Source organism: Muscardinus avellanarius (assembly GCF_963383645.1).
Source record: "Muscardinus avellanarius genome assembly, chromosome: 7".
NCBI classification, from domain to species: Eukaryota; Metazoa; Chordata; class Mammalia; order Rodentia; family Gliridae; genus Muscardinus; species Muscardinus avellanarius.
The window spans coordinates 109,863,526-109,883,539 of record NC_137793.1 but is presented as its reverse complement, the minus strand read 5'-3'; the positions used below and the strand labels follow the sequence as shown (position 1 = coordinate 109,883,539).

At 45.3% G+C, this 20,014-nt stretch overlaps 1 protein-coding gene across 1 annotated transcript in view; it reads right to left on the bottom strand.

Moving 5' to 3' along the window:
• Positions 1-20,014, bottom strand: part of ASTN1 (astrotactin 1) — a gene marked incomplete at both ends in the record, with an annotated part of 316,550 nt that overhangs the window by 13,361 nt on the left and 283,175 nt on the right. The window contains 4 exons of the mRNA XM_080699009.1: positions 4,606-4,741; positions 6,133-6,284; positions 9,940-10,073; positions 16,282-16,550. Coding sequence (XP_080555135.1) covers positions 4,606-4,741; positions 6,133-6,284; positions 9,940-10,073; positions 16,282-16,550 — 691 coding nt within the window. The remainder of the gene's footprint in view (positions 1-4,605; positions 4,742-6,132; positions 6,285-9,939; positions 10,074-16,281; positions 16,551-20,014) is intronic.

Genomic DNA, 20,014 nt, shown 5'->3' with positions numbered 1-20,014 from the left:
TGCAAAGACCAAACTGATGGAATAGAAAGAAATGAAAATTACCTAATGCCTCTCCCAAGAAACATGAGCTTTTCTCAATAAAGAAAAGACAACTCAGGTCTACTTCTTTGTCACCAAGAAGCCCAGGGAGTTGTCAGAGCCCGAACCTGTGTGCCCAAGATGTCATTTGTTCTTCCTGTGCCTTCCCACTGACATCATGGCCTCACACAGGCCGGCTCTGTCCACGGTACCAGAAATGAGTGGCCTGCTCAATTCAGGACACAGGGGCCACATCATAGCTTCCGGGCTCCTAAAAGATGTCCGCAGCCTCCTGGATGGCCAACCACGACCAGGCACCTGGCTTTCCTCCCCTCAGGTCTGCTCCTAAGTGCTGGTTGGTGGCCTCACTTAGTACTAAATCCACCCTGGCCCTGATCTGAAACCCATAGTCCCATACCCTTCTCTCCATCTTTCCTTCTCCAAGCCACCAGTCCCATGGAGCTTCCAAGGGCCAGCACTAGGCTGTCCTGACCCCAGCACTCACAGAACTGGTACCTCTCACTCCTCATCAGCTTCTTGGTTCTGTTTCTAGGATGGTCACTGAGACCACCAAACCCTGTGGCTAGAGCCTCTGATTCGGGAACGAGCCCCATCTCTGAGCCCAGTCGCCCAGCCCTGTCTCGGGACAGGTACCCAGTGTCTCCTCCACTCAATCACTACAGACCACCTGCATCTTAGGTTCTCAGGATGGACCCAGAGGTTCTATGGGGCAGAATGAAGACATGGACCACATGGTCTGCGATTCCTATGCACAGCACAGTTGCTCGTGTCTCCTATATTGGATAAGAAGCCAGAAAGCTTGTGGATTTAGTGTGAAACAAACAAACCTGGATAGGACTGCCTCCGGGAGTTTGAGAAGTTCTCTCTCTTGCTGAAGGCTCTGATCAGCACTCCTTGTGTATAGGCATCTACCTCCTGTCCACAGGCGGGTGGCCTGAGCTTTGTTGCAGAATCTGCCCTGAACCTGCTCTGCCCGTTAGTCCCCAGGAGAGATGGAAGTCTGTCCTTACCAAGCTGATGCACTTGTACCTCCCTTCCTAACTGTATCTACGTCAACAGTCCAAGCCCTGCCCTGGGTCATGGCTGAGCTCTGACCTGCCTCAGACATGTCTGGCCTTACTTTGTCTTTTCCTTTGTGTCTTCCAGGGCCCTGAGCACACAGCCTTGGAACTACAGGTCAGGGATGCACAGATTGGCTTGCCACCTTTGGCTGTGTGATGGCACCTGCCAGGATGTTGAAAGCCCAGCTCTACTTTGTCTATAGATGGGTCTCAGCCACCTCTTATAGTCTATCATCCTTTAATCCTGGACCCTTAATTTCCCTCAGTTTCCCTGGCCTATCATGGGAAATGCCCTATACCTCAGGTACCAACTGGCTATCAAATAGGTCCTCTCACCGTGCCTGGGATGGAGTCAGTCTCCAACTTGCCCCCAAGCTGGTCCCATACCTCCTGGCCATTCTGCTTTCTAGCTTGTCTCTATACATTCCAACCAAACTATATCAGATCCTGAGCTAGGACTAAATCAATAAATATAAATAAAAAAACATTGTCCTGTGTTAATTTTCACATTACTCTGAAGGACAAGTAGTGCACCAATTAGGTCCCTAAGCTCTCAACTATTTCAATAGTACATTATGTCTAATATGCACCAGATACTAGGAAAGGAAAGGCTCCACAAAACCTTCCAAATAGAGACAGAGCTTGAACTGAAAGCCATCCCTCAGCAACCCAGCGCCTCCCATCCCCAGGACACAGAGAACAGCCAGTTATTTTTAGCATTCAGGCCCAGAGAGCCCGGCTCATACTTTCCTGCAGAAACCCCATGCTCAGTCTGTTTATCGTCAGCATTTTCATCTGACCATTGAGCACTCATAGGACAGTAAGAGGGTTAGCTGGGATTACTGGGCAGTAGAGATAAGCCATGCTCCCCGTCCAGAGGGCTCACGTGTAAGTACATTTACTGCTGCGTCCAAAGCTTCTGGGCTCCTTCCATGGCTGCCCGGCTGGGCTGGCTCAGTGGGTAGTTAGAGATGTGGGGTTGACAGTGATGGATGTGTGTTCATGTGAGCTCATGTGCACAGCGCAGGCTCTGAGCTGGGTCTTACAGGCCTGAAACTTAATGGGCATGGGGGGGACCATAAGCTTCCATTCAGGGGCCGGTTTCCTGCTTGCCCTCTCTGTGCATGGTGGTCTCTGCTGAGCCTCCAATCTGGCTACTTTTTGGCATTGTCTGTCTGATGTCATGAGTAGGGAGGCAGTGGCTGTCCTGTGCTGCCGGTGCTGTGATAAGGGGCAGTGGGATGGAAGGTCGCTGGGCCACCTCCCCCTCTGTCAAATGAAGACACGGGACCAGACTCACTTTGAGATCCCTTTTACCCAGAGCTTCTTCGTGGTGTTAGTGCCATGGATCCCTCTCAGAATGAAGCTTCTTGAAATGCAATAAATAAAATATGTCCGATGACCAAGGAAGCTGGGTGGAGTTCAGGTCTAACCTGTGGCTCCCATGAGGCGCCAGCTTTAGGCTTGAATGTGAGTCATAAGATCAGGCCGTGGATCCTCACAGTAGCCAGGGAGCAAAGACAGCATGTGAAAAATTCACTAAGCCTGCTTCGCCTCCTAATTGTCACCCACATCCCAAACGACTAGCTATACAATTCTGGGGGGTTACTCCATTTTGCTGGACCTCAGTTTCCTCAACTATAAAATGGGGACAACAGCGCCAATCTCACAGGGTCGATGAGGACCCAGGATACGCACTATCAATGAGGCTGTCCTCTTCCCATTTTATAGCTAAGAAAACCCAGTTGCAGAGAGTCAAAGAGTCTTGTCTACAGTCACTTGGTGATTAGGAGCAAAATCGGGCTCCAGGGCTTTGTCTTCTCAACTGGGAATCCAGTGTTCTCTCCCTGGGCCCAGGATCCTCCGCCCACAATTGGCCTTCTTGGTGTGATCTGTGGCGCCACCTAGTGGGGATTGACTGTTTCTCCCTGAGCTCCTAATTAACATTGATGGAAGCGTGTCTCAACCAGATTTAGGAGGGGAATACTGGAAAATCAGCAGAGATACTGGGAGCCAGAGAAGGTATTGACCTCAGGTCTTTGATCAGGATAAACAAACCCCAAACAGGCTGACACGAGCAGAGTCCCAGATATGGTAAAGGCTGGTACGCCTAAAAGATGATCGCGGACCTCTCGCTCACTGAACCTTTGAATTACTGAGCCCTTTTAATGAATATCTACCCAAGTTGGAGACATCTGGCAGCAGGTGGGAAGTCTACACTCCCAAGTCCCTGTTCTTTTGGCCCGCTTCTCTCCCATGGAAGGGCCACTGCTGCCCAGTACCAGGACCATCCATCACCGCCTGAAAAGCAGGCTGAATCCCTTGTTCTCAGCATCGTCATCCTTGTCTTCACATGCCTCCCAGATTCCCCAGAATGCCGCTTGTCTTCGTGTATTTCACATCCATCGGGCACCGCCTCTACTTACAGCTCTTCCTCCTTTATTGACAGTATTCAGCTGGAGCATCAGTTCATTGCAATCAATGCCACTCAAATTTCCAGTGCTTTTCATCTTTGAACTCCCTTATGGTGGAAATGGAAATGATTTGTTCTGGAAGCCTTGACTCTCTTCCTGTGACCTCATCTGTAAACTGTGAAGTGTTTTTCACGCTGGCGGGGCCAGGAGGTCCCAGAGCTGCATCACTCTCAATTCTGCCTTGGTCCCCAGAGTTTTCCATCACCACTTAGATTCATTCTATCACTACCTCTCCTCTTTCGACATCTTGTATGCTTCTGTTTCACAAATATTTTACAATTGTTCCCAGAGCACAGGGAGAGGCAGGGAAAAGTTCATGGGGAAAAGAGGGCTGTTCCAAGTACTGTGATATAATTCACTGTATTTTCTTTGAGGAAAATCGCTGACCAGTTCTAAGCTCTATAAATGATTTTAGTGCCTGTGGAATCTGGCTCTCTAAAGCACAGTTCTTGGTATTCTCCCTTTCCTAAAACAAAATTAATAGTCTCCTCTGACCTACAGCATTCACTCTATTCTTACAGTCGTCTGTTCTTTCATCTTTTTAGCTTTTTATCTGACCACTGCTTCAGCCCTATATATCTTTATGCCTCGTCCCCTCGTCCCCTGGGCCCTTCCTGCTTCCTGAGCCTGCTGTTTCTCTTCTGGTCCTACTCAGCTATGGAATTCCACACGGCCCAGTGTAGAAGATGCCCACTCTAGTTAGAACAATCACTTCCTTTTTTTAAACATGATCCCTGCTCTTCTATCGGACATTTATTTTATTCTGCGTTATGCTAATCTTTATCCCTCATCGTTTATGGATTTGTCTTCTGTATGCAAACCCTTTGAGGGACAGGACTATTATCTTTCTCGAGCCTACCCCCTCCAGTGCCTAGACACTCAAGAAGGTTCTTATAATCCCAACTGGGGGAAGACTCCAGAGACTCAAAATCTTTTTCCAGGTCTCTAAAGAAACTCAAATAGCAAAGAGAACCAGCCAAGAGCTTTGGGACTTCCTGGGAGAGAAATCCCTAGGTGAGTGTGTTACTCACATGTAGATGGTGTCAGGTTCCAGACATCGAATGATGAGAGAGATGGTGCTGAACTGCTTGTCTGGCACCTGGGAAGGCATGGCACACGGCGCCTTTGCTCCAGAGATGATGTCATCCACAAAGCTCAGCACTGTTTCTGCCCAGAGGAGAAAAGAACAGAACAGGTATGAGAGACAGGGGTGGTCAGGTGGTGAGATGGAGCCAACTCAATGGGACGTGATTGAGATTGCTGCCGTCTCCTCCTCCTCCTCCTCCTCCTCCCCCCTTCCTCCCCCTCCTCCCCCTCCCCCCCTCCTCCTCCTCCTCCTCTTCTTCTTCTTGTGATACTTGGAATGGAACCCAGCATTCTATCTCCAGGCTACACCCCAGCCCTATATTATTTATTTATTTTTGGAAACAGGGTCTCACTAGGTTGATGACAGTCTCACAAACTTGCTGAGGCTATCCTTGAACTTAAGATTCTCCTGTCTCAGCCTTCCAAGTACTGGGATTATAAGTGTGCACCAACACACCTGGCTCTCCCTGTCTTCTTAAATTCCTTTTGAAGAAAGGAGACCTAGAAGGAATGATCTTTTCTGACTACTTTTTTCCCCAAACTGTTTCTTTTTTAATGTTTTGGACCATATATTATTTTATTTAGAACCATTTGTCCAGAGTTCGTTTAGAAATGAGGAAGGCAAAATGTACACAAAATATCTGTGAAGGCTCATGGACCATTCTGGGGATGAACAGAGAATGGCTATTCTGGTCAGTGGTCCTTGCCATACATAGACAATACCTGTGCACACCAGAACAAGAGCCTCAGAAGAAGCAGTAGACATCACTCCATGCCCGAAGGCAGCTGCTGGTGGCTCCATCCTCAGCAACAGGTTCCCCAGCAGCCTATTTACCCTGAATCTGAGGGTGGATTGCCACCATCTTATTGGGGATCTCATGGAAACATCTTACAGAGTCTTTACGCTGATATTTCCCTATGTGTGGACAGTGAAATAAGAGAGCATGGACCATTTTTCATGGGGTGTTTCCATCATTTGAGGCTTCCCTCTCTTAGCCAGACCTAACAGAAGCAGAGTTTGCTTTAGGACAAGACATGGAGCAGGCCCATGTGTTCGCAGATGCTTTTGCCTGGAGGGGGTTATTAGCAAAGGAATTTTTTTCTGTAATCATGGCAGTGGTTAGCAGAGGATTGTTTCCTAATTGTGGGCTAGGATAACTAGTGTACTGTATTGTTGTTTCTTGGTGAGTATGCCTAGAGGCAATGAAATGGACACCTCTTTTATAAACAAAAAGAAAAGCAAAATCAAAACAAGACTTTGTCAGAGGCTCCCCATGCAAAAACTCTTAAATGGTCAAGATGGCTGCTACTTAGAATTGAAAGCTATTTTTTCTCCCTGCTCCTTCTGCACTGGTCCAAGATTCTGGGGTCTTGGAGCAAAGCCACCACGAGGCAGGGCATTTTTTTTTTGTTTTATTTTTATTTTTACTACCTTGGATCCAAAGGAGCCCGAGGGAGTTGGACATGCTCACCTGTCTCCACTTTGGAGTGGTCCATCCTATCGGTGACTTTCTCTTGGCGGATGAGGTAATCTACAATCTGCACCCCAATCGGTGGCTCGGAGTGTTCCCACTCCAGGACCACAAGAGTGCTGCTTGGCTCATGAACTGTGGAGAGTCTCAGCCTGAGTGCAGACAGAAAGGAAAATGGAACGTGGACCCAGCAGAGACCGCATTGGTCACTGGCCACGGTCTCAACGGTTACATCATAAACTCTTCTTTCCTAACAAACTGCTAAAATGATCTCATTGAGAGTTTGTCTCTTACTAGGTACGCAGGTTCTTCATGATCCTTGATATCTTTGATTTATTCATCTCAGTGCCTGTTACAGGTTAAGAACTCAATAAATATTTGTAAATAACTAAGTAGAGGATGAGTCAAGATAAATGAATGGATGCATGTTGCATGTTTCAAGGATAGGGCTTTTTGTGGAGCACTCCTTTATATGGCTTGAAAATATAATTTTTAGACTTACTCTTGAGAGCTCTTAGGAGAATACATGTGTCAGGCCCATCTAACATCCCACTAAGATCGAACTCCAGTGAACCTTGCATTGCTAGGGCCATGCAAGGGCTCTGTCCTGCCCACCCCTACTTTCCCTCTTGCTGTGCATACCAACAAATCTTTTTTCTCAAGCTCAGTTTGGAAGTAACACACATAGGAGGCTACAAGGCAGGAGAAAGTTGGTAACACAGCAATTTCTCCTTGGGCAATGTCCTATGCCTGCCTGCTAAGGTACTGATTTCAGTTTCTATGTTTGCTCTTGGGTTTCTGTGGATATGCTGGTTTCTAATTCTAGTTTCTACTTGATTTTCCCATTACAAAATCTCCTTGCTCTCTATGAGTTGCCCACTTCGATCACTGTCTCGCTTTGCCACCTCCTAACCATGCCTTTTAGAGACTCCCTGATCAGTACTGACATCCACTGGTGTGGATCTCATAATTATCCAAGTGGTTTCAATTCTCTGCCTTGTTCCGACTTCTTTTTACAAGGCTCAGGTTTCCCTTTTGCTTCCAAATCCCCATTTCTTCCTAGACCACTGTATTTTGAGAATTTTCCCAGTTGATGCTCACTCCAGCCTCCCTCCCTTGTAAGGATGCCTATTATTCGCCCCTGTCCTTGGTTCCCGTGTCTTACAACCATCTGCAACTTGGGCCTCCTACTCTCAAATCATGTTCAGGTGCCTCTCCTTGGTCTCTATGATCAATGGGCAAGATGCTGTGAGTGGATCACTCCGAACCATCTACCATGTTCGACTTCAACTCAACAAATATACCTATTTATTTACCTATTATTTAAAAGACTGTGCTTGATGCTAGGAATGTGGTGGTGTACAAGCTCCCTCCAATCTCTTCTTTCATAGAACTTAGCAGATAATAGAATTATACACTTATACATGTGACTGAAATCTTCAACAAGAAATCACGGGACACTGTGGGAGCAAGGGCAAGGAGTCCAAGTAGTGGGAAGATAATAAAAAACACATGTTCTTCTGCTAGTGGCTACTATGAAGGAGTGCATACTTTGCATATGACATTAGGATGGAATAGACCCAGAACAGTGCGGATATTGACAAATTCATTAATGAGAGTCATATGCAGAATGCTATTTTGAAAAAAAAAAGAATTAGGAAGCTTAAGTAAGTAACTAAGCCTTCTGAGAACTTGAATTCTGTGAAAATATGAATGAGGACAGGCCCTACCAAGAAACAGAAGCATGTATGATTTACGCAGACTCATGTAAAATTGGAGTACATTTCCATTTCCAACTACCAATTAAAATGTGAGAAAAAGGGTCTGTTGCTGGAAGAAGTGATTAAAGTTGACAAGAAAAGTGAAGTCCTTAATAGACATTTCCTGTTTATGCTATTTTAGTCCAACTTGACCCTTGGCTATTACATCTAGTAAATGCAAGTTTAGAAATAAAATCAGTCCTGGGTCATGGTGACTATACCTTGTATCCATCTGATATCTGTTTGGTGGCTTCAGTGTTATATTTCCAAGGAAGCTTTTTTTTTTTTTTTTTACCTGATCAACCAGTCTAACAGCCGTCATATTGTAGTGGCTCCCTGATTACTACATGAAAAGACTTCTATTAATTATGAACTTGGTTCTCTTTCTATTCCAGAGATCTAAGTTATGAATATAAAGAGCAAGAATATGCTTAGCATATCAAACACCACCTCTGTAGGAAAAGGAAGGCCTTAGGTGGGAAGATACTGGCTTGTAATGATGCTCTCTCTCCATTTCCTCCTTGCTCAGTTCTAGCCTTTCATGCCATGAAACAGGCCAAAGGCAGCCTCTACTTGCTAGTTTTGCCGGCAGCTCCTGCTTACTCAGCCCTCCACTGATCTCAGGCCCTGCTCTTGTTTTGGGCTTTCTTTGCCTTACCAACTTCTAGAGGTGATGATGCACTGGACTGTCCCCCTAGCACCCTTTGGTGGGGCAGATTCAGTATTTCTGTGGCTTAATTTCCATGGCAGGGGCCATATTAGTGGCTAAGCTGGGTTCCTGCCTTGAGCTCTGGCCCTTCTGTCTGGCCAATTCAATTAGCCTTCTTTGAGGGGAAGGATATGGAGAACTTTATTCCCAGGGACCTTTGCATCCTTTTATCCTCTTCAACCCTCAAATTTTTTTTTTTTTTTTTTGGTGGTACTGGGGTTCCTGGAAGCCCTTCTACCTCCGGGCTACACTCCCAGACCTATTTTATATTTTTTTGAAACAGGGTCTCTTACGCCAGCGTGGCTGGCTTCGAACCTGCACGATCCTCCTGTCTCCGCCACCCAAGCGCGGGGATTACAAGCGTGCGCCACCACGCCCGGCTCAACCCTCAAATTTTAACACCCCCTAATGTTCATCTCCAGTCCTCTGCTCTTCCTAGCTAATACTTGTTCCAGAGCATCCTTTCTTTGAGCTGTGGTTCTATTTCTTTGGGACTGATGGGAATCTTATCTCTAGTGCTAGCTTTTTCACAAAGCTCCATATTTTTCTCCGCCTGATGAACATCTACAGAATGACCCCACCAGGGCTCCTTGCCAAGCCCAAATGGAATCAGTCCCTTCCTCAAGCCTGAACATCCTGATGCCTCCTTTCTCCACTGAAGTCTATTCTTCTTCCCAGCCAGGTCATAAGCCTTAAGTTTAATCTGTGCTTCTCCTTCCTCTTCATCTCCACAGTCAATTACTTACTATGCCCTGTTGGCGCTACACTAAATTATTTCACAATTTTATCTTCTCCATATTATAATGGTTGAGGACATGGTTTCTTCATCATGGCCCCGCTTCCTGCTTTAACACCTTGTACATTATTTAATTCATTTGAGCCCATTTCCCTGCTTATTAAAGGGGAGTGACAGCAATACCTAATTGTCCCAAATAGTGTCTGGCACCAGGTAAGTGCTTGATAAATGGCAATGTTGTTAGTCTAGTGCAGATCTCACTGGAGATCTCTAACTTCCTCTTTTCAACAACACTCCTACCCTACTGTCTTCTAACCATGCCGTCTCATCCACCTCGTCCATGAAGCCTTCACTCTGGCCCCAATTCAGACATAACCAGCTCCTCTTCATGCTTTCTTTAAACATGTCTACAACACAGGCCACACTCTTTCGATTTGTGTGCCAGCCTCTCCTTGTAGACTGAAAGCTCCCTGAAGACAGATACTGTGCCATGTTCTTTCTGATCCCCAGTACCCAGCCTGTTGTCTTACAAGGAGTAAACACTCAATACTGTTGATGCTGCGTCATTCATGCAAGAGAGAGGCAGAGAAAGGGAACCGTACACAGGCTGTGGAAGAGGCGCACAGGTGGGTAGTCCATCGGCTCCAAAAGCAGTGGAGTCACACCGACACCAGTCCTCGATGACGTCTCCAGTCCCTGAGCACCAGAGAGAGCTCATGGTGGCTTCCTGCAAGAGCTGCACAGAGAACAAAGAGTGAGCGTTGGGAAGCCAGGGTTGAGCCATCTGAACCAAGACACAGCGCATCAGGGCTAAGTTATTTCCAGATTAAATTAAATTATTGCTTCACCATGTTTTTGTTGCCATGAGATGGTTCCTGGGAAGGCTGAGCCCTATGGGGCCTCTGGGGTATCCCTCCGTATTGAGCATAATAGTTCATCCCGGTGGCTCAGAGATGTCACCTGGGAAGCAAGTCATACTTCCCCCTCCACATCCCTCATGTGGCACTCCATGGCTCCCAGCACTTGTTCCAGGAACAGCACGAACTGTTCACCACACACCTCTGAGTGGCGTGCCTTTACCACTCTTAACTCTGCCCAGAGCCACTTTGCCCATCTCTAATGCCTCTTTAGGCTCCTTCTCTGCCCTCTTCCTCCTGCCCCAGAATTTCCTTTGCATTCCTTCAACAGACCTTGCAACCCACTTGCGGCATTTATGCACTCCTGCCTTGGGCTTCAATTAGGCACTAGGCATCTCTTTCTTAGTAGACTATGAATAGGAGAGGTCATGTGGTACAAAAGCTAAGAACTGAGCTCTAGGTCAGTCTGCCCTGGAGGAGAACTCCAGCTTTGCCAAACACTGCCCTGTGACCTTGGGCACATTACATAAGCTCAGCTTGCTCAGTGATAAACTGAGACAAAAATAACACTTTCTTAATAGAGGAGTGTGAAAATTAAATGGAATAATACATGCCAAGTGAAATAATATACACAGTACCTGGTACACATTAGTCATCAATAAATGCCAGCAATTATTATTGTCTTTGAATGACAGGGTTGAGTCTTATGTGAAACCCTCTAAAGGCCACAGAGCCCAGCACAATTCTTTACATGCAGTGGCTTCATGGAGGTGTCTACTATTTAGCAAAAGGACAAAGAGATAAAATTAGATCCTTTAGATCACAACTTGTGATCGAGGCAATTCTCTTGTGAAAGAGTAGATTCTGCTAGGGTACTGTCCCCTTGGTGGGGCCCTGCCTCCTCAACCCCAGGTCAGGCTGGAGGGTCTTCTCCAAGCCAGCCAAGATCTGAGCTTTTACTCCAGGTCAACTATATTTGCAGCATTGGCCATTTCTTAGTATTCATCTCTCCCTTTTCCACGATCACTATGCCCATACCTAACTGGTAAAAAAGAGAAAGGAAACCTTGCTGTTCTTGAAAAGTTTAGCACAAAATTCAAAATGAAAAGAAGAGAAGAGGAAGAACAAAAGAAAGGAAGGAGGGAAGGAAGGAAAAAGAAAGAGATAATACTGCAAATATCTAAAATATCTGAACCCAAAGCCAGCATCAATGTCTTGTTCTTCTGAACTTACCATAGACTATCATAGGTTAGAATAGTTTGGAGCTTCCAGAAAAGAGGAACCTGTTCTTGATTCCAGCCATCACTTGGGCAGAAATTTATAAATCACGAGTCCCTTTTAGAGGCCAACACTTTGATACATGGTCATAATTTGTAGTGGAGGGCTCTGCTGGGCACAGAAGTTAGGTAACTTGCTCAGAGTCACCAACTAATGACTGGACAGTGTCAGGCCTTGAATTCAACATGATTCACCGGACATTTCAGGCTTCTCCCATAAAGTACTCTTAATTAACGTCATGTACATCAGCCAAGTTCTTACTTTTTGTCCTGTCTGACTAAACCAAATCAGAATTAAAGGGTGTGTGGTTTAAAACTAGAAAACTAGACTTTCTTTGAGATCAGTAGAATAAAAAAGAAATTGTATCTGCTGCTAGATAGAGACCTCAATTAATAATTATTTGCTAAGCACCTACAAGGGGCCATTTTGCTGCTACTAAGTATTAAGGATGTGATGACATACAAGACACATATGGCCCCTGTCTTCATAAGTCTAACAGCCAGACGATAAACAAGAAAACTACAGTCCTATGAATATGCCAATGACCACAACTGTAAGGGCCCCAAAGGAAAAAGGGAGGTGCTATACTTGTGTATGGTAGAGGAAGGGAAGGAAGTGGATGATGTCACTAAGGAGCTTGGGAAGACCTCTACCAACAGGGCTCTGAAAGAAGATCAAAAGTTATGTGGTCAAAAAATTTAGGATGGCTTTACAGGTAAAATAAACAATATTAAGAAGACTTGGGCCGGGCGTGGTGGCGCACGCTTGTAATCCTCGCGCTTGGGAGGCTAAGACATGAGGATCACACAGGTTCGAAGCCAGCCTCAGCTACTCAGTGAGGCACACAACTTAGTGAGACCCTGTTTCCAAATAAAATAGAAAATAGGTCTAGGAGTATAGCCCAGAGGTAGAAAGACCCTGGTTTCCACCTCCAGTATCACAAAAAAAAAAAAAAAAAAAAAGACTTGGTACTGGATGCAACTGGACTTCTAAAGTCAGCTGCAAAGATCAGAAGATGAGTCTATCTGTAAAGACACAGAGTAGGGGCCCAAGTGATGCTCAGCAATGAGAAGCCAGGACAACACCATGGAGGAGCAAGAGGACCAAGGGAAGGAGAGCCTCACATTTGAAGAGCAATCTAAGTCATTAAAGAGTCTTAACAGTGAAGCAACATGGTTAGATTTTCAATCCAAAGGTGTATGGAGAAACACATATGATGACCAAGATTTCAAATGCCACTTATTCAAAAGCTTTAAATTTCTATATTTGATTAATATTACCCCATGAGAGCTTCTTCTCTTTGAACCCCGGGCTACAGTTAACCACAGAAGGTTGGAAGAGGGTAGAAGAGAGGAATCAAGAAGGAGTCCTTCAGAAAATAAATAAAAAAGGAAATTTCATTTTTCTTAGCTGCAATGTACTATGCATTGCCAAGAGAAATCTACATTTGTTATAAGACTTAGTCCCAAGTCCAAAAAAGAAAAAAAATAATTTTCCAATATTTACCATTATTTTTTTCTAAGGAGAGCAGCTGAACTTTCAAATCAAATTCATCTATACATTAATTTACTCATTTTTTTACCTGCCAATTCACTCATTTCAATTCATCAACTCACCACCAATCATAATTCTAGGAATTCTGTAGAAAAAAAAAATTCCTCATTGTCCAAATAGGTAAGAACCAAGTAAACAATTGTAATAGGTAACATTAAAAGATGTTTTCACACATACAATAAAGTTACATGGGTAAATGCCTAAATTAAAGGAGAAAGGAATCACTCTTGATAGGTGTTGATGCTAGAGCATCAACTTATCACTTGATGTAATAGTAGGACTTCACCAGTAGTAGGACTGTGGGAGCAGATATTCTTGAGACAGAGAGTTGGAAATATGAAGATCCAGATACCTAAGGAAAAATGCCTTGTGTTTGAGGAGGGACACGGAGTTAAATTTTGGAGTATAGAGTATAAGCGACAGAGTTGTAACAGTAATCTAATCACGGGAGTGAAGAAAAATTGGCTCCTGAATAGCCTTGTAATGATGCACCAGGGCTCTAGATTGTATTCAATCTGCAGAGCCATTAAATCACTTTGATGCAGTATTGTGATGGTTAGATACAGAATGCCCCCTGAAGAGATCATGTATAAATGTTAGAACTTACATAATAAAGTCATGAATAATCTCAACAATGTGTAAATATATTGTGATGGATTTACTGAGGAGTTATCTAGGCAGGTGGGAGAAGGTGGGTCCCGTGGGTGTGGCCTTAGGAACTGTGCTTGTCTTCAATCCCCTTCCTTGATGGCTCTCTGGCTTCCAGCCTCCATGATGTGAGAGCAGAGCCTTGCTCTTTCCCTCTCTCTGCTTCCCACTGCCATGTTCTGAGCCCTGAAGACCTGGCCTCACATGGACCGAACCTGAGATCTTCAAACACTGTGAGCAAATAAACTTTCCTTCTTCTAAGTTGTGTGGTCAGTTGTTGTGCATTATATTAGTGGGAATGTTGACTGAGACAAATATGATCAGAAATCCATGCTAGATGATAACTCTGGGTAGTCTAATAGGGAGACAAGTACAAGGGCTACTGTAATAATGTGGTAGTCTGGTATTTGACGGATAGTAAGGCAGTGAGAAGAATATTATAAAAAGAAGATGATTCTAGAGATAGTTGTTGTTCTTGGTAATGGAATAGACATTAGGAATAACAAGGAAAATCTAGGCAGCATCCATTCCTACTCTCCAGTTTGGTCAAGTAAAGGAAGAAAGTGGCATTCGCTGAGATGGAAGCACAACAGGTGAGGGTTTGGGGTGCAAGATGCTGAGCTCGGTTTCCTTGAGTTGGTTAAATGGTTTGACCGATTTGTTTCTTCAGAATAATAGATTAGACAGAAATATGGAGACAGAGATTTCTAATCCACCAGATGGGAGACAATCCGACCAAAGAGGCTATAAAGTAACCCCAAAGATATAGGTAACAGAGATGTAGACAGAAAAAAAACGCAGAGTTACTAATGTCATGACTTAGCTAGCATTCATCTTAGCTCTCACACCCCTGCACTCCTTGTCTCCACTCTATGGAAGAACAAAAGTAGAAGGGAAAACAGAGGAACAGAGAGAATGGCAAAGACAGATTATGTCTAGGGAAGAAAGAAGAGAAGGAGTGCATGATAGTGACTGAACTCTAGCTAGGACCCTCTGGCCTATGTGTCTAGAAGTCAAAGCCCTCTCTCTTTCTCTCACTTTCTTTCTCTGTCTGAAGATGGGTACAAGGAGAAAGAGAGGGGCTGTCATTTGGCAAGCAGGGGATACAGAAAGAGGGTTATTGAGGACAAACTCTGTCCAGCATCTTCATCTTGCGTGTGATCCCCCCACTTCCCCATAAAGTAAGGCTGTACCCCACCTCTGTTGCCAAGCTCTTCTCTGCCTGATTCTTTGAATTGTTCTGGTGAGTTCTCTGACCCCACTGTTACCAGGCAGGTAGAAACCCCAGCAGTCATGGAGAAGACAAACTAGGGCGGGTAAGGAGAGGGCTGGCACTGACTTAAGCCCCTGCAGCTTCGGGTCTCCATGGAGACCCCAGACCCTCCAACTTTCTTCCTTTCAAGGCACTTCCAGTGATCTCTTTTCTCTCTCCTCTCCTCCTATAGCCACTTCTATCAGATTCAAGAGGAATTTGTAGGCTACAGGAACAATTCATTTTTCTTTTTTGGTTCCTGTGAAAACGTGTATTTTCAAACACTAGGTGAAATATCTGTGGGAGAGGCAGGAGAAACACATGCACAAAAATCCCTCCTGTTGGTCTGAGCAACACCTATGAAACAAACTGTGAGACACCAGGTGTCCCTTCAAAGAGGAAAAAGAAAGCAATTATCACCCCACCTGGATGGGCACACCTCTCCACCAGGTACTCAGCCCACTGCTGCAGCTCCTGCGGGTTTTATTCCCTAAACTGCCTGTGTGTAGTCTCAGAAGCCACTTCCCCCACCCAGAGTTTCCTTGCCTTTAGTTTCTCATTGTTGTATTGTTGTTTTGGGGTGTGTGTGTGTGTGTGTGTGTGTGTGTGTGTGTGCATGTGTGCATGTGCGTGTGCGTGTGTGTGTCTTGACCCACTCTGACCTGAATGTCCCTGAGGAAGTCTGAGGACTAGGAAATGAGCTAAGACCACCTCAGTCCCTTTCTCCTTTGTCCTTTTAGATCCATGCATTGCGTGACAGGGAGTGGCAGAGGCAAAGGAGGGGTGGCTGTCATGACCTAGCAGCATGAAAAAAGGCAGAAAGATCTGCACAGAGTGGTGTCTTATTCTTAGAGCCAGAGTGATGGACGGGAAACCAGCCCCTTGAGCCTGAGGTTGCCAGATCTTTCCTCTGGGATCTGCTTGAGAAGTTCCTTCTAGTCCAGCCACAGGTGGTCTCAGGCTTGGAAATCAATTAGGGGAGCCAGCCCACCTCCCATGCCAACATGGGCGGGACTGAGCTCCCCAAGATGGCCCCCAGGAGGCTCAAGGACTCTCCAATCAGTGACTTCGGCGATTGCTAATCATCACGCCTCACTATCTACCTACTTCCTCCCTTTAGCTGAGAGACTCCACAGGAGCTCAGATGTGACTTCTGAATCATTTTACCATGAGTATTGTGGATGCATCGCTTTGATTTAATATGCAAACATGCAAATCTAAGCAAATTAGGTACCTGGATGAGCTCAACAAAAAACTCTAGCACGGAGCTCCACAGTACCCTGTCACTTCCTCGGGCCACCTGGAAAGCCCTGTGTAGTTGATGCCTTACAAGCCAAGAGTTCCAAGCCTCTTACCCTCTGGGTCTGGTTGTTGGTCACCAGTTCATAGATGGGGGAGGCTCTTGTCACCTCCAGCAGGACAGGCTCAGCAGGGGTGTCAGGGCTTGATGTCACATGACACAACGGACAAGCTGAGGGACACCGTCCCTTGCTCTGGCACTCCATGCGGACTCCAGCTGCCATCCGCTTGGTGCCAGAGTCTGACAGGCTAGTGATGTATTCTGGGAATGTCAGCACCTTGGGGTCCCTTTCCCGCTCCTCCGACTCATCAGATGGGGAGTTGCCTGGAAGATACAAAATGAGAAGAAAAAAAACAGTGAGGGAGGTAAGATAGCCAAGAATGTCATGGCTGTGTGGCCCAAGTGTGGGGTATAATCCTAGAGAGGGTACAAGGTGCCACTGAGAAGGGAAGAGTGGGGTTCTGTTGTCCCATTTAATTCAGGGCACACGCTCCCCAGGTGACACATGGGGTTAGAAGTGACCCTTTCAAGTGTGAGAGGGGCTGTTTCTTTTCCAGGAATCATCAGCTCCACTGGTCCTCTCAGAGAGATGCCTCTGCGGGATGCACGCTGAGACCATCACCAAGAGTACGAACAGTAACGACAACAATCACTATGTAAGTTGCTTTCTTCATATATCAAGTAGAGAAATTAATGGACCTACCTCTAGTAGTTTAGAACGGATGAATGACAAAAGGTTTTTAAAGCCCACATCCTGGTAACAAACACATATCAGATCCTCATCAGAATAGTTTTAATTGTAGCCACAGCTAAGATTTATGGAACCTGCACTCTCATAGAGACGGGCTCAAGAGCTCTTTTAACCACGACGCATATGGAGTTCAACCATTCAACCCGTTTGATAGACAAGGAAAGTGAGACCAGTAACCTCATTACAATTTGAATCTAGAATGTTCCCTAAGGCTCATGTGCTGAAGGTTTGGTCCCCAGTGCAGTAGAGACGGGGCTTTGGGGAAGTGATTGGAAGTGAGAGCTCTGACCTAATCAGTAGATTAGTTAATAGAGGGATCCCTAACTCAATGGGATATTGGGAGGTGGTGGAAATGGCAGGAAGCGGGACCTAGTTAAAAGAAGTAGGTCCTTAGGGTGGGCCCTTGGGTACTACAACTTATCCCCATCCCCTTCCTCCTGCCCTTCTACCTCCCCTTCCTCTCTCTCTCCTTTCATCTCTCCCTCTTTTCCTTTCTCTCATTCTCTCTCTCTCTCTCTCTCTCTCTCTCTCTCTCTCTCTCTCCCTCTCTCTCTCTCTCTCTCTGGATGTCAACTATCATGAGCTGAGCAGCTATCCTCTGCAATACCTTCTTCTGCCATGACGTTCAACCTCACCATAGGCCCATGGTGTTGGTGGCCAAGCAACTATGGACCCAAAACTCTGAATCTGTGAATCCAAATAAATCTTTTCTCCTTTAATTTTTTCAAGTATTTTGTCCCCAAACAGGAAGCTGACCAACATAAGCCATAAGGCATACAGCTAGCATGCTATGCAAGCTGGGATTTGAACCCACTTTTATCTGATTCCAAAGGTGTTGGGTTTTAGAGGAGGAGCAAGATGTCTCGGCTTCATAATTAATCCATGTATTGAGGATGGGGAGGACATTTTGACTTTTCCAAAAAGATTTGCACTCTCGTTTGATGAGTAAAAGGCAGAGAAGCTTTTGATCTATTTTGGGGGACAAACATGGGAAATGCTTCTCAGAGAATAATGGTTTGTTCTTCACACAAGAAAGCGCTGCTTGATCATCCTCTCCCTAGTCCACATGATTCTCCATTGAGCTTACTAATGCTAAAGAAGTCTGCTGACATAAACCTCAGGGTTCCTTAAGAGAATTCTGACTCTTTTCTGCACAGTTGCTGTCACAAACAGGAAACAATCTGAGGCCACTGTGCTTTCAGAAACAATGGGCATGCATAGAACATTTATTCCAGGCTTCACGGCCTCATGGAGGGTGCAGTACTTGATGGGCCAGAGCCTTGAGTGAACTGGTTGGGGAGATTTGCAGAGTGGTTCCAGAAGGTGGTCGTGATATACGACTCATCAACGTTTTAAAGGAGTCTTCTCCTAAGGGGTCCAGGGAGCTCCTGCTATTCTCCCTGGGATATGAGCCCATTTGGAAATACTGTTAAGTATTTCAATGCTGCGCTTTCCCAGCACTGGGGATGAGGCATTTTTGCCCAGCAGCTCCACTGACTTGGGACTCCTACTGTGTGTGAAGCCAAAAGCCCATGCAGTGACTATAAGTATGGGATATACTTTATTTGATTCTTGCATGTTTTAATAAGAGACTCAAAGTTGAGTTCTCTGCATCCCCAAGTCCTCTCGGGACTATAAGAGAGCTATGGAGCTGCCTGCAAACACCAAAATCAAGGATAACAGCATCAAACGGGAGGCCCAGGAGCCCACACAAAGTAGCCCCAAAGTCACTTCACCCACAGGTACATCTTTTTTTTTTTTTTTTTAGAATTCTAATGGTGCAATATAATTACACATCACAGTGAGATTCAGAGTGATACAATTTTTCGAATCCCATCTCCCTACCCTGCTCCCTTCCCATGCCTGGTAGTAAGGTTGTTAGAGACACCTTCAATATGGAGATGATATGATTTGGTCTATTTTTTCCTATAGCCTCCTTTTTCTCCTCCCTTCCCCAAATTCTTCCGGGATTCTACTGACCTCACTTCTTATCAGCACGAAGTTCCTCTACTTTCCATATTCTCTGTAGCTTCCACAACATGAAAGAAAACATAGAACTCTAGACCTCCTGAGATTGGCTGAGTTTACTTCACATAACGCGCTTAGTGCCAACCATTTTCCCACAGTCAACACATCACGGGCACAACGCTGTGGACATGGAGGCCGTGGCTGGGAGTGCTTGTACCCTGGTCACCATCTGGCCTGAAGCTTTCCTCATCCAGTCTCTGGCCAAGCTTCCAGTCTCCTTCAGCCTGTTTTATGGACTAGATGGGAGAATTGAAGGTAGTCTTTGAACCTTTAATCTGGTTTCTGGACAAATCATCCTTTATTCAGTGGAAAAGTGAATGTATTTTAAAAATCAGTATAGACGCATAGAAGTCTTGCCAGAGGCCTGAGGGTCTGGTGGGGTTGGCTTCTAGGCACCTTACAACTGAAGGCTCTTCCTCCCCACCTCCACCCACCCCAGTGCTTCTTGGTGGAGAATCTCTTCAACAAAGACTGGGAGGAGACTTTCCAAGAAATGACCACTAGATGGCGGTATAGAATCCCAAATGACTTAGCTATGTTAAAAAAAAAAAAGAAAAAGAAAAGAAAAGAAAGAAAGAAAAGAAAAAGTAACACATAGCTATTTTAATAATTTTGTGGAGGTACAATTTTTTTCTCAATCGGATAATAAAAAATTAAGGAGTAACACAATTACATACCACTTATTCTAGGGAGAAAAATATAATGAGAGACAGAGGGTAATGGCAGAATAATTGAGAGAAAAATAAACCGCACAAGGGAAAATAAAAATCCCCCTTAAGCTTCTTAACATAGAATAAACGTATGTTAAACGGAGAAGTAATATGTCACCAAATTCCTTTTCCACTTTTCCATCATCTTTAGTAACCCTCCCGCCCACATCTGAGGCACCGTTGCAATGGGCACGTGGTACCGCTAGGGGGCACTGCAAACCATGGTCTGCTGCGGAAGGGTCCACAGTCTTCAACTCTCCCTCACCAAGGCTTCTAATTGCTGCAAACATGAGGGGATG